This window comes from Gymnoscopelus microlampas (genome assembly GCF_963454915.1).
Source record: "Gymnoscopelus microlampas genome assembly, chromosome: 24".
Taxonomy (NCBI): Eukaryota; Metazoa; Chordata; class Actinopteri; order Myctophiformes; family Myctophidae; genus Gymnoscopelus; species Gymnoscopelus microlampas.
The window spans coordinates 4,445,620-4,461,723 of record NC_139961.1 but is presented as its reverse complement, the minus strand read 5'-3'; the positions used below and the strand labels follow the sequence as shown (position 1 = coordinate 4,461,723).

The following is a 16,104-nucleotide window of genomic DNA, read 5'->3' as shown; positions in this document are numbered from 1 at the left end:
ATTTTGAATTCTGGACTTGTACTTAAACAGAGTACTTTAAGTAAGAAATTTGAGTACTTTTTCCAACACTGACATTCAGTCATAATTATATTACACACATGCTCCATTGTATACAGTACGTGTAGGCACCATGGTCGGACGCTAGGGGGCGCCGGTGGTTTGATTTGGTAGTAAAAGTACACACCATGATGCTGATCACAGACAGGGTTGCCATGTCGGCATATTATGAGCGACTTTGGGCTTCATTTTCTATAAAGTTGCTTGTAAATATTGATGGTTGCGTTTTTTTTTTACTTGTTTGTTTCTAAAGTGTAGTTGTTTATTTGGGCTTGTTTCCAATTTTTTAAATAATTATTTTAAACCAGTGGTTCTCTAATATTTTCATGAACATGTTTTGTGCCACAGGGGAGCATTTGTGTTGTTAGAATGTTTAAAAAATATATATTTCAAATATTCCACATTTTATTTCAAGATTATTTTGAAAATAGCCAATCTACAAGCTCAACGTGGAGATCTGCTATTTTCAATTAGCCGATGATATTTAAAATGCTCATGTGGCCTAGGCCTATATATAGTTGCTTCTTTTGGGCTTGTTTTCCTAGATGTCCTGGTTACTTATTCACACAATCTGGCAACACCCTTTTGGACTTGTTTTCATAGATTTCCTGGTCGCTTATTTCTCTCTCACAATCTGGCAACAACACCCTTTTGAAGGGCTTGTTTTCATAGAGACCCTGGTTTGCTTGACTCTCTCCCAGAATCTGGCAACTCTGATCGCAGGCTAGCAGCTAACAGGCTAACAGAGGCTAACAACAGACATGATGCTGAGCCCTTCATCTTCATCATCATCATCATCATCATCATCATCATCTTCTTCATCATCTTCTTCTTCTTCATCATTTACTTCACAGCTCTGAGTCTACATGAGGAGGTGAGTTACACACACACACACACACACACACACACACACACACACACACACACACACACACACACACAGAGGTGTGGCTAGCTAACAGTGTAGAAATGTATTCTGTGTGTGTGTGTGTGTGTGTGTGTGTGTGTGTGTGTGTGTGTGTGTGTGTTTTAACATCAAACTTTTATTTTTTATTGTCCATTCGTTGTCACACTCTCAGAGTTACAGACCATAGGGCTCCATCTATGGACCCCCTTCCAAGGACCCAGGGGGTCCCTGGACCCCCCCACTATATGAGTTATTATATGTCAGTAAAAGTGATCCTAACCCTAACCAACCACACAGCTTCATCTAGCTATTAGCTAACTAACACTGAAACCCTCTATGTTTATGTTATGTAGGCAGTGGTGGAAAGTAACTAAGTACATTTACTCAAGTACTGTATTTAATTTAGTACAGTTTTGAGGTATCTTTTACTTGACTGGAGTATTTCCAGTTTTCAGTACTTTTACTTCTACTCCACTACATCTCAGAGGCAAATATTGTATACTTTTACTCCACTACAATTATTTGAACACTTTAGTTACTTAGTAGATTTTGATTTTGATTATAAAACATGCATTAACCACTTCAGCTTAAACTGAAAATAGCAGATCTACAAGCTCACTGTGAGCTTGTAGATCTGCTATTTAAAATAAAATGTTTTTAATACATTTTAGACATAATTATGATAACTTGTGAAAGGGGACATTCTGTACAATGAGTTCTTTTACTTTTACTCCAGTAAATTTTGATTACCAGACTTTTACTTGTAACAGTGTTTCTGCATTGCAGTATTGATGATACTTTTACTTAAGTAAAGAATGTTGAGTACTTTTTCATCTAAAAAATATGTTGTTCCAGGGACCCCCAGAAGCAAAGATTTGAGTTAAAAAAATACGAGCTTTAAAACATACGATAAAAATACATAAATTGCTGATCAACAAGCTCATAGCGTGGCATGAAATGTGACTCGCTATGAGCTTGTAGATCTGCTATTTTCAAATAGCCTAGGTATAAAATAGGGTTAATGAGGTTGATGTATGTTTTATAATGTAATAATTTATATCTGAAAAGTAACTAGTAACTAAAGTTTTGAAATAATTGTAGTAGAGTAAAAGTACCATATTTGCCCCTGAGATGTAGTGGAGTAGAAGTAAAAGTACTGAAAATGGGAAATAATATGGAAATACTCCAGTAAAGTAAAAAAAAATCCTCAAAAGTGTGCTTTGTGTACTTGTAAGATTCCTTCTATCTCTATGTCCGCAAAGAGCCATGGGAACATATGTACATATGATGTGGGAATGTCCAGGAGCACTAGCTTTTTGAGCCAAGGTTGCATTATTTCTCACTGATATAACGGAGATAAACATATACCTTATTTGCCACACATTTTGTTATTAAATGATGATTCATCTCTAAAATTAACACCTCACAAAAAGAGGGTGTTTCTGGACGGTTTAACGGCAGCAAAGAAAATGCTTGTAATGAGATGGAAACCACCTCATAATCTCAATATTCACCGTTGGAAGCTGTCCTTCTAAGTCTTGAGATTAGAAGCATCCAGTGCTAGAGCACAGGGCGCAAGGACAGAATCCATTCAAATATTACTAACTGTGGCCCAGAAGGTTAAATCAGTACTCCACTAGGTTTGAACACTTGTACTGACATCTGAGACAAAAATAATGTTGTTTTTCTGTTTTCTCTGTTGTTGTTTTTTGTTGTTTTTTCCCCTTTTACTTTGTAACAAGATTAGAGGGTATCTAACAAACACAATTATTTTTTATTGTTTTATTGTTTTTCATTTCATTGCATTATCTTAAAAAAATATTGCATTATATACTTGCATTGTATACATCATAGTTTTACCTTTCCTATAATGCAGGGGTCTTCAACGTTTTCAGGCCAAGGACCCCCTAGCTGAGAGAAAGATGAACCAGGGACCCCCTACTCTATATTGCATACAATTGTGTTTCATATTACGTTTTTTTTTTTTACTTAGCCTGCTCTTTTTTCCCTCTACGCCTCTTTGCCAAAAATAGCCGATCTACAAGCTCTCAACACCTCGCAGCGCGAGGCGTTGAGAGCTTGTAGATCTGCTATTTTCAGCTAATGTTCCCCTCAGAAAAGGAAATCTAGGGTTCAAGTGGTTAATGTAAAAAAAACGAAATCCTATCACACAAACATTTGGCGGACCCCCTATAGTAGCTCTGAGGACCCCCTAGGGGTCCCGGACCCCCTGTTGAAGACCCCTGCTATAATGTCTACGAACCCGGGGGTCTGGTAGGGGGGTTAGAGAGCCAGAGGACCGCCAGATCAGAGGAAGAGACTGTCACAACTGCTGCCAACGGGCAGACTATACTGACGGACGATCTATGTACTGAAAAGACACTTTTGTTTGTCACCGTGGGAATGTGTATGAACTGCTTGCCCACACAGTGATGTGATGTCATGTCTCTTTCTTACCTCTGAAAAAAGATGTCTGTTTTAAAAAAGATCAAATAAAAGGTTGGTCACAAAAAAAGAACGACAACTAACTGACTAACTATTAATGTAAACAGGTTGATACTCAACTCCTCGTGCTTTCTGTAGCTCAAGCTATCTGCTTCCTAGGTGGTTTAGTGGTTGCTATAGCTCTATATGTTACTAGGTGGTTATTTGTTACTATGTTACTAGGTGGTTGTATATATTTCTGTTACTAGGTGGTTGCTTATTATGTTTCTATGTTACTAGGCGGTTATATATTTGTATGTTACTAGGCACTTAGCTCTGGTCCATAGCCTAGAAGAAGTTCTCCCCATTTTCAACCTATCTTCATATACTGTAGTTGGTCCTCACTAATGCTCATGATAAAATGGTTTAAAAAAATCTACTTGGTCTGTGTCTCAGAGGAGGGCTGTGGACAGTTCAGAGTCCAGTCTACCGGTGACATCATTGATGGGGAATCCAAGCTAATAGAAGCCATTGTTCTCGCGTTAAATACAAATCTAATCTACAAAAAAAAGTGAAATCTTGTTGGAAAAAACAATCCTTCCTAATGATGATGTCACTGGTAGACGGGTTTCTGGACTGTCCACAGACCGAGTAGAAAAAAATGGTACCATTTTATCATGAGTATTAGTGAGGACCAATTATATGAACATAGGTTGAAAATGGGTGAAGTCGTCCTTTAAGGCTATGGGACTTTGGATTCTTTGCGCGCGCACCACAGGCTGCACAGCCTCTCGTCTGCAGTAAAAAATAAAAAATATTCTTTAGCTACTCACCAAAACAAAGAGGGTTTTATGGAGTTGAAAGCCAACTCTACTAAGTGTTAACACTCTGAGCCCCCCACCTCACGTCTAAAATACACTATTTGGCAAAAATGTAAAATATTTCACCGGAAAGAAAACATTATTTAGTTACTCCGCTGCGCCACCTACAGATACAGTCAATGGAAGTTTTCCCATAGCCTTAAGGAGAACTCCTTCTAGGCTATGGACCAGAGCTACTAGGCAGTATGTTCCATGGCAGCAGGCTGATGTGCACCACTATGTTTGTGTTTATGTTTGTTTATGTTTATGTTGCAGGGTTTCCATGGCATCAGGCTGATGTGCACCACTATGTTTGTGTTTATGTTTGTTTATGTTTATGTTGCAGGGTTTCCATGGCAGCAGGCTGATGTGCAGTACCATGCGGCACCACTGGCTGCTGTTGGGGGCTTGTGGATGGGTGCTGCTCATCCTCATGTTCGCCAGCAAGTTCATCAACTTCAGAGCAGCAGATAGTAAGTCACGTTCATCAACTTCAGAGCAGCAGATAGTAAGTCACGTTCGTTCATCAACTTCAGAGCAGCAGATAGTAAGTCAAGTTCATCAACTTCAGAGCAGCAGATAGTAAGTTAGCTGACCTCCTGCATCTCTCTTCTTAAAGATTGTTCTATGGATGACTTTTTCACTTAAACAAATAATTAAGATCGAGAAATAATGTATTTATATTTTTTACATGAACGTATTGACATTGATCTACGGTAGTCGGTTATAATCGACTGAATTTATTAGTTTGACAGCTTGATCCCCATTTTATACTAAGTTGTAGAACGGTGACAATAGCCAAAGCATGACACTTTGTGAGCTTGTAGATGGGCTGTTTTTAAAAATCACCTGTTTTATAAAAATGAATGATTTTCTTTTAATGATGAATGATTTTCTGGAGACCCCTTCCACTGGCATAATGGAGTACTAACGAAAATCGCCTATTTTAGCAAAGTTCTTTTTTTCCCCCACTAATTCACATTATGCAGTGTCCTGACACTGCATAATAAAACGAACTTTGGAGCTGCTAAAATAGGCGATTTTCGTCGTTACACAGTACTCCAGTATGCCAGTGGAAGGGGTCTCCACAATGGACAACCGGGGCTTCTTTGAAAAAAGTCAACTGCCCCTGGTATGTTGGTGAGTGATTGGCGACACATCAAAGAAAACACCTAATATGACTGGATCTCTCCTTGTTGTAACTGTTGCACCCCTAAACGTGACCCTTTGACATCTGCCGGGGTAAAGATGACCGCTCGCTCCTAAAACGTGTTGTTTTCCTTCCAGACTATGGAGAGAAGACGGACGCCCACAGCTGGACAGAGCCAGGCGCTCAGGGAGCCCGGTCTGAGGCTGTGGACGAGCCGGCCCGGCCGGACAGGCCGGACCCCAAGCCTTCACGTGTGGTATGAATGAACCCATTCAAACTGGGAAAGCATCTGTGTCATTTTAGATTGTAGCTATACTAGAGGTTCAGGGCCGTTCTATCCGCTGCGCGGGGGCTTTGTGTTTGTTGGTCCCTCCGTGTCAGAGCAATGTGACGCAAGGGGACTTTTGAAAGGGCCATGCCGAAAATAGGTTGCTTTATTCTGATACAATGCGTGTCACTGCCCGCCCCTGCCGGTTCTCTGAATTTTTATTTTTAAATAGGCTCTGTCATGATTAATTGACCACATATATGAAGTTAAACAACTAAATTATATCCGATCGATATCTTAAAAGTAAATGATGTGCCTCAAAAAATAAGTTTGAGAGCGTTTTGAAGTTTTAAAAGAGAGACGAAAACAGCGGACAGAATTTCAATGGCGGCCGTCCCGTTTCGGTCGGCTCCACTCGGGTTCCCAACCTAACTTGTTGGAGACCCCGATAGACAGACAAATAGCTTGGAGAGGCAGACGCACAAACAGCCACGCATGCGCGCGACTCTCTATTGTATATTAGGATATATATATATGTATAGCAATATACATATATATGCGCTGCGTACATCTGCTATTTTTTAAAGTGTATTGAAATCTAGATTGTTTTTTGGGAATAATTTTGGAATTTTTAAACGAAGTTTGAACAAATCTTCCCTGGCACAAAACCTTTTCAAATAGGGGGGTCGGCGCCGCGGCCAAATCCGTATCATTTTGGGGGTCCTTGGCACAAAAACGTTTGAGAACTACTGAATTAGAAAGCATTGTAGAATCGGCCTCAGGTCTTAATGGGCTAAAACCACACATAGTACACCCTGGGCAAGACCTGGGCTGTTGGTTGTCTAGGAAGTTGACAACCGGAAATGGTTGGATTTGGCGGAAGTACCGCCCAAGGAAATGACGTTAATGCTTTACAAATCTGTTAACATTCTCCGTGAATGAAACGAGTGTTGTGATTGGTCAAAAAATATTGTTTCCGGGGGAAACGGAAACTTGTCCACTCAGGACTTCCTAGACACTCGCTGCCTTAGGTCGTGACCAGGCTCTTCTTTTCGCAGATAAGTGAGGCTGGGACCGAGGTTACACATAGTATATAGTATACTTCACCGTACACCAAAGAGACAAAATAGCCGATCTACAAGCTGCTGTAACACGTCACAGCGTTAGCGTGTAGATCTGCTATTATCACAATTTCTATTCATACATTCATTCATTTACATTGAGACATTTAATGACACGCATTAGAATAGGGAGACCAGGATTAGTTTGGTTGATACAATCAATCAAGAGAGAAAATAAACTATTACATTCTGTGATAACATTTATATGTACAGTAGATGAAGAATCAAAATAATACATCCAGCTTTTAAAAGGGGGTCCTTGAGGAGCGTTCCAGGGGGTCCTCGGCTAAATTACTGCTAACTCTGAGGGTGAACGAATGGAACCAAAATACGCCCTTTTTTACGGGTCCAATTGGTTCAGATGGAGTGTCCATTTGTACACTCTCAGAGTTGTGGGGGTCTGTGGCCTAATGCATAGTAAAGTGGGGGTCCAAACTTTGGGTCTTGACCCCCCAGGCGGGTCCACAAATGAGTTTGGGGGTCCCCAGATGATTAGCTTAATGTGCAACATTGTTTTCTCACTCAACAGTAAACAAACCAACATACAGTATAAGTGTATACAGGGTATCTGTGCATTTATAAAGTGACAATTTATGGACTTTTAAGACCTTTTTAAAACGAAAAAAAAAAGAGTCAAAAGTAATCAACAAGCTATACTATTAACTCATTCAGTGCCAAGCTTATTTATGGAATTTTGGCTCTGAGTGCCACAGCCAAAATTCATTGTAAAAAAAAAAGTGCTTAGGAAGCGAGATACAGCCTTTTTAAGTTATAGGTTAAACAAGGAGTGGATGGAGCAGCAAATCTTCAAATCATCATATCTTGGGTTCTGAACATGTTTTTCAAAAAAAAATTGACTTAAAATATTTTTTTTTAATGACGGATTTGACGGATTGTGGCGCACGGGGCGTCAGGCCACGTGACGGATTTGACGGATTGTGGCACTAGATGAGTTAAAGGCGGTCCTCGGTTCAAATACGATTATTTTGGGGGTTCAAGGCCTGAAAGGTTTGAGAACCACTGTTCTAGAGCATCTTTAAAAGTCACACATGTCACATTTACTGTGTGTGTGTCTGTGTGTGTCTGTGTGCGTGTGTGTGTGTGTGTGTGTGTGTGTGTGTGTGTGTGTGTGTGTGTGTGTGTGTGTGTGTGTGTGTGTGTGTGTGTGTGTGTGTGTGTCTGTGTGTGCGTGCGTGTGCGTGCTTAGCTTCCGCCCGCGGCGGCGGCACCGACGCCCTCAGACTGGCAGTGGGTGACGGAGCGGCGGATGGAGCTGCTCGCGGCCGTGTGCCAGGAGAACGCCACGCTCAGGAACCTCACGCACGTCTCCATCAGCCGGTTCGTCCTGGACCGCATCTTTGTGTCCGACAAACACAAGATCCTCTTCTGCCAGACGCCCAAGGTGGGGAACACCCAGTGGAAGAAGGTCCTCATCGTGCTCAACGGTGAGTGTCCCCGTCACTACAGACCTCAGCGCTGCGTTTCACACGGGCCACCACACTATAGTGAGAGTGGTGGAAAAAGTACTACTCACTTTTTTTTTTACTTAAAGAGGTGGTGCCATGTTTTTGCACTTTTTCTGTTTTTCTTGTGTCTATGAGGTTGATAGAACTTCATTAAGGCCCCCGCTGGTGGTTTTATGGTGTTTCATGTCTTCTCTGACTATTTGGAGTTTTTTCCTGGAGGCTGAAACCTTGAGAGTCAAACGTGCCAATCCAAAAACAGGGGCATAGTGACATCACAGAGCCGCCAAAAAACATACCCTCCCCCTCATTATCAGCACAACAGGTGTGGGCATGAGGAGGAGGAGGGACTAGGACAGGTGGGTGGTGCTAAGGTGGTGGAGGAGGTGCTAAGGTGAGAACCAGGCATACTTAATGAACTGGAGGCGTGTCCACATAAAAACATTTTTTTTTAACAATTTCTGTACACTTTTTTTTTTTGAAAAAAATCCTTACATAATAATAATACCTTATGATCAGGTTTTAGGGTTGAAAAATATCATGGCACTCCATCTTTAAGTAAAAGTATCGATACTGCAATGTAGAAATACTCTGTTAGTTAGAGAGTCAAATAGCCCGGAATGCCTGAACATAAATGTCTATTTGCAACCCTTTCCCCTGGCCTACATAAACACATTATGTCTTGAAACAGAAATACATACATTAACAGGTGCAAATAAAACCATTCGGGCTGTCACATGAGCATTAGAATAAATACATACAATACAGCCTTACACAAACATGACCATTATGTTGTTGGACGATATTAAACTACAGCACATGTTTCAAAATGTGTTCACGTCATGTTTCCGCTCTTAACGTGCATGTAGTATACTATACCATTCTTTAAAGTATGATATGATGTATGTGATGATATATATATCGGCTAATGTAGCTACTTTTGGGAACGTTTTGGAAACTCTTTTGAAAATGTTGACCTATACATTGACATGAGCAAAATAGGGCTGCCAGGTTATAAGTGGTTAAATACAGTAGCATTTAACTTTATATTTATTTAAAGGTAGGGTAAGTGATATTTTTTGGTTAAAACAAAAAGTATTTTGTTAAAATGCTATATTCTGATTGTAATCATTGCTATAGAGTGTTTGTTCAGTAACAGATGTCTCCCCGTCTCTCCAGATCTTTAATAAACAGAAAATACATTTTTCGGTAGGTGTCAAAATCTCAGCCAATCAGGAGAAAGTACCCATTTTTAAGCTTTGTCTGCTCATTTCTTAGTGTCATCACTTCCAATTTCACTTGTTTAATCTATATCCTGATTGAGTTCTCTGTCCTGGTTGGATACAATTGGAAATGAAACTGAAACTGAAACGAAAATGCATTTTCTGTTTAATAAAGAACTGGAGAGACAAGGAGACTCCTTTTACTGAACAAACACTCTATAGCAATGAGTACTATCACAATATAGAGCTATTTAACACTTATTTTAACCAACGCAAATTATTACCCTACCTTTAACTTTCCTTTTGCTATTACTTGAATTATATAGGTTTCTTTTTTAAATATTGTGAGACTTTGTTAACTGCACAAGGAACTGTACCAACAGTCAGTTAAAAGTCAGACCGACTGATTGACTGGTTTGGTTGATGTAGTGCAGGGGTCTTCAACGTTCTCAGCCCAAGGACCCCCTAGCTGAGAGAGAGACGAAGCAGGGACCCCCATACATTGCATACAATTGTGTTGCAGATTCAACTTTTTCATAGATTTCATAGATAGCTTCATTGACTATCATCAGTGCTGTGTAAATGAATATATTTTGTTCATTTCAGACATTTAACCACTTAAACATTAAATACTTGGTACTTGATTTGCTTCCGTTGCCCTCGACACCAAACCTCTTTGCCGAAAATAGCCGATCTACAAGCTCACAACGCCTCGCAGCGCGAGGTGTTGTGAGCTTGTAGATCTGCTATTTTCGGCTAATGTTCATCAGAATAGAGATGCTAGGGTTCAAGTGGTTAATGTAAAGAATATATATCCTATCACAAAGATTATGCGGACCCCCTGAAGTAACTCTGAGGACCCCCTAGGGGTCCCGGACCCCCTGTTGAAGACCCCTGATATAGTGTATGAATGGTGCGATGGTGTATGGTGCAAACTTGAAAATGAGATGGGTGTGCAGTCTTAGTAGCTTCAGTGTGTTACTTAATTTGGACATTTGAAGATTGTGAGATAAAGATCTATGTCAAACAGAAGATCCCCAAAAAACAGCCATGGTACCTAACAGGTTTGAATCTAGAGTATGTTGTTGAGGTAATTACATCATCCAGCAAAATACAGAAAAATACAGGGTCATTTGTGTAGTTTGATGGCTTTATGTATTTATTCTAATGGTGACAGCCCAGAGTGGTTTTATTTGTTTTTATCATGTGTGTACATATTATGTACACACACACACAAACACCCTTTCCTCAATAAACACACATTTTTCTTTACACACATATTATGTGTTTAAAGACAAATGTGTGTTTATTGAGGAAAGGGTTGCAAACAGCCCTGAGCAATGGCAAACAGACCACACATACCTGCTCAAACAGGTTCTCACATAAAGGCGTCTATTCACTGCCTTGATCCAGTAATATCAGTGATTTGACTTAAACGTGCTATAAGTGATTACTTGATTTAAACTAAATGTTTTTGTTCAAACGTTAAAGCATTAGTAGTAGTTAGGTGCCAAACCTTTTTTTTTTTGCGGAGAAGATAGAAATAAATGACAATAGCCTAATAACTGTTGACCACTGTGCCACCAGGAGAGTTATTATAATAATAACCTGATCACTGTTGACCACTGTGCCACCAGGAGAGTTATTATAATAACCTGATCACTGTTGACCACTGTGCCACCAGGAGAGTACTCCACGGTGGAGGAGATCCCAGAGAACCTGGTCCACGACCACGACAAGAACGGCCTGCCTCGCCTCTCGTCCTTCAGCCCCCAGGACATCACTGAAAGGTCTGGTTCTGAGACCCCACCCCACCCCACCCCACCCCATTAACATTAAGGCTAAAAGGAAACACAAAAAAGTCATGGATACTTCTTTCCATTGTGGTCCTATGTATTCAATTCAGTAACATAACACCTTTACACACAAATACATACAAATACAAAACACTATTTTGTACAGAAGAGATAAACAGAAGAGATGTACAGAAGAGATGGGGGGAAATTACATATACCTCCCCTTATGGTCTCCTGGTAGATTATTTTTCAGGCCAATTGTGAAAGAAACCAGTGTTACACATCCTTTAATGCACCGGTTCTCAAACTTTCTCATGTCAAGGACCCCCAAAATGACATGTATTTGGCCGTGGACCCCCATCTCAAATATTTCGTTCCAAGGTCCCCCAGAAGCAAAGATTTGAGTTTCAAATGTTCGCTTTAAAAAATATATATATTCAAAGATTTGCACACGTCTTCATGATTTTTTCAAAGATAGCGGATCTACAAGCTCATGGCGCGGCACTCGGTGCCGCGCCATGAGCTTGTATATCTGCTATTTTTGAATAGCCCAAAGTATAAAAGGTTAAAGTGGTTAAAATTATTGTGATGCTATATTAACACATTTTGCTGGGGACCCCCTGGAACGCCCCCACGGACCCCTGGGGGTCCCCGGACCCCACTTTGAGAACCAATGCTTTAATGGATGATGTCAAGACATTCAACATGTTGGTGTCAGAGTAGTAGAATGAGAACGTTCCCATGTTTGTTCTATAGATGGGTGTTAACAGATCATGCTCCCTCTACTGGTGTGGCTGTGAGTGTCACTCACTTTACAGAAGTAGTTAGTCAGGTATGAGGGTATTGAGGGCACCGTCTCTTTGACTATCTTAACCCATTAACACCGGGAACGCATCTGTGTCATTTTAGATTTCTTTGCCTATAAAAAAAATAGCAGATATACAAGCTCATGGGTAGATCTGTTGTTTTTGAAAAAATCGTGAAAATCGGTGCACATCTTTGAATATGTATATTTTATAAAGCAAACATTTGTAACTCAAATCTTTGCTTCTGGGGGATTCTACAAATGTCAGTTTTTTTTTAAACTTATGATGCTATTATATCAGTGGTTCTCAAACTTTTTTTATGTCAAGGACCCCCAAAATGATATGTGTTTGTCCGCGGACCATTTATATTCAAAGATCTTTGCAAAGAGCTTGTAGATCTGCTATTTTTGTATAGCCAAAGGAATCTTAAAGTGACACAGATGCGTTCCCGGTCTTAATGGGTTAAATACCGATCCCAGTGATATTTGCTTAACCCTGTCTTGACTCATCTAGTTGATGAACTGTTCAGTGCATTTTACATTGACTCATCTAGTTGATGAACTGTTCAGTGTATTTTACATTGACTCATCTAGTTGATAAACTGTTCAGTGTATTTTACATTGACTCATCTAGTTGATAAACTGTTCAGTGTATTTTACATTGACTCATCTAGTTGATAAACTGTTCAGTGTATTTTACATTGACTCATCTAGTTGATGAACTGTTCAGTGTATTTTACATTGACTCATCTAGTTGATAAACCGATCAGTGTATTTTACATTGACTCATCTAGTTGATGAACTGTTCAGTGTATTTTACATTGACTCATCTAGTTGATAAACTGTTCAGTGTATTTTACATTGACTCATCTAGTTGATAAACTGTTCAGTGTATTTTAGGATGGATGGCTTCTGGGCTGTGGAATGGAACGTCTTCCATGTGCTTGTTGTACAGTACAGTACAGTACGTTAACCTGAAAACCTCTTCAACATCCTAATGAAGATGATGATTATTCTCAATTTTATTACCTTTATAAATACTGATGAAGATGATGATTATACTAAAAACATCTTATTCATTTTATTACCTTATAAATCCTGATGATGATTCATTTTATTACCTTATAAATCCTGATGATGATTCTTCTTCTTAAAGGAACACTTCATCCACTTTCAACCTTATCTTCATGTAATTGGAAGCCATTGCTCTTGCATTGATAAAAAGTCATGTTTTAAATCTGGTTTGAAGTGACAAAATATAGATAATGTCACTGGCAGGTTTCTGAACTATACACTACTATACTATTAATCTGAGACACAGACCAAGTAGACCGAAATGAAATGGTACCAGTTATATGAAGATGGATAGGTTGAAGATTGGTGAAATGCTCCTTTAATAATCCTATTAATCTTATTACCTGAAAAAGCCATTTAAAAATCCTGATGATGATGATTCTTAATCTTATTGTCAGAGTTACTGCAAAGCATTGTTTCTCAACCTTTTCTGGCCGCGACCCCCCCAAAATAATCATATTTGAACTGGGGACCCCCCCACCCTGATAAGCACTTGGAATTGTTCGAGTTGAGGCATTACATTTAGTTTGACTCCAGTTCCACAGATAAATATTGTGAAAATAGCAGATCTACAAGCTCACAACGCCTCGCGCTGCGAGCCGTTGTGAGCTTGTAGATCTGCTATTTTCACGATTATTATTTGACAATTTGGCCAATGTTTGACCAAGTTTTATAGTATAGTTTGTTGATTACTTTCGATGCAGTAATGGCCTTTTTTTCATTTAATTTCTTCTTCTTTCTTTGGGTCATTAAATGGTCACTTTACTGTCACCTGCGTCACAGGTTGAGAACCACTGCTATAAAGCACTAATTACTACTAATTAATCTACTTACTGATTACAGTTTACAGTTTAGGCATTTAGCAGACGCTCTTAATCCAGAGCGACTTACAGTAAGCAAGGACACAAGATAATACATCATAATACATCAAATGCATAGAAATAGTAATCTGATAATAAAGTAATACATACGTAAACCAAGAACCAATCATCAGCCTGTACATTGAAACTATAGAGCGTCGCAGTTCCCGCCCACTTCCTGGTGCCGGAAGTAAATACTCGATGCATTTTTCCCATTGACTTTTACAAAAATATTTATATCAATCAATTTAAGCCTAGAATCAAGCCATCCAGGATCCTGGTGAATCATGACCATAAAACCTTTTTTTCTGTGATTTTTTTTTATTTTATATTTAATGATATGATATACTATTTAATAAATACCCTTTGTTTTGCCGTTTTCAAAAACGTTTTTTCACAGAATCAAACGTTTTATGGTCATGATTCACCAGGATCCTGGATAGCTTGATTCTAGGCTTAAATTAATTTATATAAATATCTTTGTAAAAGTCAATGGGAAAAATGCATTGAGTATTTACTTCCGGCACCAGGAAGTGGGCGGGAACTGCGACGCTCTATACACACTATAGGATGCCAGGTCAACAATGACCATCTGTCTGTCTATATAACATGCTATCTAAGTTACATTTTAGCCTTAGTCAAGGTCGTCAAGGCTAGGTCTAGTGCTACGGGCTGATTGAGCTTTACCTCCCCCCCCATGCATTAACTGAGTCTCACAACCCCCTCTCTGTGTGCCCCCCCCCCCCCCCCCCCCCCCCGCCTCGCCCTTACAGACTGCACACCTACTTCAAGTTCTTCATCGTGCGGGACCCCTTCGAGCGCCTCATCTCCGCCTTCAAGGACAAGTTCGTGAAGAACCCGCGCTTCGAGCCGTGGTACAAGCACGACATCGCCCCGTCCATCATCCGCAAGTACCGCAAGGCCAAGCACCGCGACCTCGCCGCCGCCTCCTCCTCCTCCAATCACGACGGCGGGGACGGCCCGGGCCCCGGCCCCGGCCTGCGGTTCGAGGACTTCGTGCGCTACCTGGGCGACGCGGCCGAGGGCCGGCAGCGCATGGACCGGCAGTTCGGCGAGCACGTCATCCACTGGGTGACGTACGCCGAGCTGTGCGCGCCCTGCGAGATCCGCTACAGCGTGGTGGGCCACCACGAGACGCTGGAGCGCGACGCGCCCTACATCCTGGCGGCGGCGGGCATCGAGGGCCTGGTGTCCTACCCGGCCATCCCGCCGGGCATCACGCGCTACAACCGGACCAAGGTGGAGCGCTACTTCGCCGGCGTGAGCCGGCGGGACGCGCGGCGCCTCTACGCCCGCTACCGGGGCGACTTTAACCTGTTCGGCTACCCGAGCCCCGACTTCCTGCTGGACTGACTGACTGACTGACCCCGAGGATTATAGGGGGGGGGGGGGGGGGGTAGGGGGGTAGGGGGGGGTTGGGGATCCGGAGGAACCGGAAGGAGGAAAACCCGGATTCCAACATTGAGGAAACCAAGGAATCGGTTCCGTCACGTTTTGAAACCGCGTTTTTCCGGAACCGGGTTCTATCTGCACACCGTCAGAGCTGGTTGAGTGGTTCTCAAACTTTGTACCTCCATTAACTCTGAGAGTGTAACAAATGGAACCAAACGGACCCGTACGGGTCCGTTTGGTTCCATTTGTTACACTCTCAGAGTTACAGACCTCTAAGGGTCCATTTGGAAACCCCCCCCCCCCTACAGGAATTGTTAATGGAAACCGTTTTTGGAATGGGGCCGTTAAAGGGATAGTTCACCCAAAAAAAAAACATTTTTTTTTCTATGGATTAGTCACCCCATGGAGACTTGAATTCATGGATATTTTTCTGTTTTTGTCTCAATCCTAAAACAATGATTTGATGACCAGTGGACCGGTAGGCAGCGGTTCTCCATGGGGTGACTAATCCATAGAGAAAAAAAGTCATTTTGGGGGTGAACTATCCCTTTTTAAGAGAGTGAATCGTTGAAGGAACCGGAATGGTTAAAATCCTAAAGGATGCCAACCCTAACCCTAAGGAAGGAGTGAATAATAATAATAATAATAATGTAAACTACAGCCACCTACAGTCAAACACTCCC

General features: G+C 41.0%; 1 protein-coding gene across 2 annotated transcripts; it reads left to right on the top strand.

Moving 5' to 3' along the window:
* The first annotated feature begins 770 nt into the window (after positions 1 to 770).
* Positions 771 to 15,392, top strand: chst10 (carbohydrate sulfotransferase 10). 2 transcript variants are annotated; one of them, XM_084051314.1, is made up of 6 exons: positions 771 to 931; positions 4,595 to 4,721; positions 5,536 to 5,654; positions 7,995 to 8,232; positions 11,158 to 11,263; positions 14,782 to 15,392. In XM_084051314.1, the coding sequence occupies exons 2-6, from the start codon at positions 4,616 to 4,618 to the stop codon at positions 15,380 to 15,382; spliced, it is 1,170 nt and encodes a 389-aa protein (XP_083907440.1). In that variant the 5' UTR covers positions 771 to 931; positions 4,595 to 4,615; the 3' UTR covers positions 15,383 to 15,392. The 2 variants fall into 2 exon arrangements, with proteins under 2 accessions (XP_083907440.1, XP_083907439.1); XM_084051313.1 differs by having other exon boundaries at positions 811 to 931; positions 5,536 to 5,651.
* The last annotated feature ends 712 nt before the right edge of the window (positions 15,393 to 16,104 follow it).

What these genes read in the sequence shown, in the direction of transcription:
- chst10 (XM_084051314.1), top strand. Translation starts at nt 4,616, where the DNA reads ATGTGCAGTACCATGCGGCACCACTGGCTGCTGTTGGGGGCTTGTGGA. An exon ending in GGTCCTCATCGTGCTCAACG is followed by an intron (nt 8,233 to 11,157) that starts GTGAGTGTCCCC and finishes CTGTGCCACCAG; the next exon opens with GAGAGTACTCCACGGTGGAG. An exon ending in CCCCAGGACATCACTGAAAG is followed by an intron (nt 11,264 to 14,781) that starts GTCTGGTTCTGA and finishes TCGCCCTTACAG; the next exon opens with ACTGCACACCTACTTCAAGT.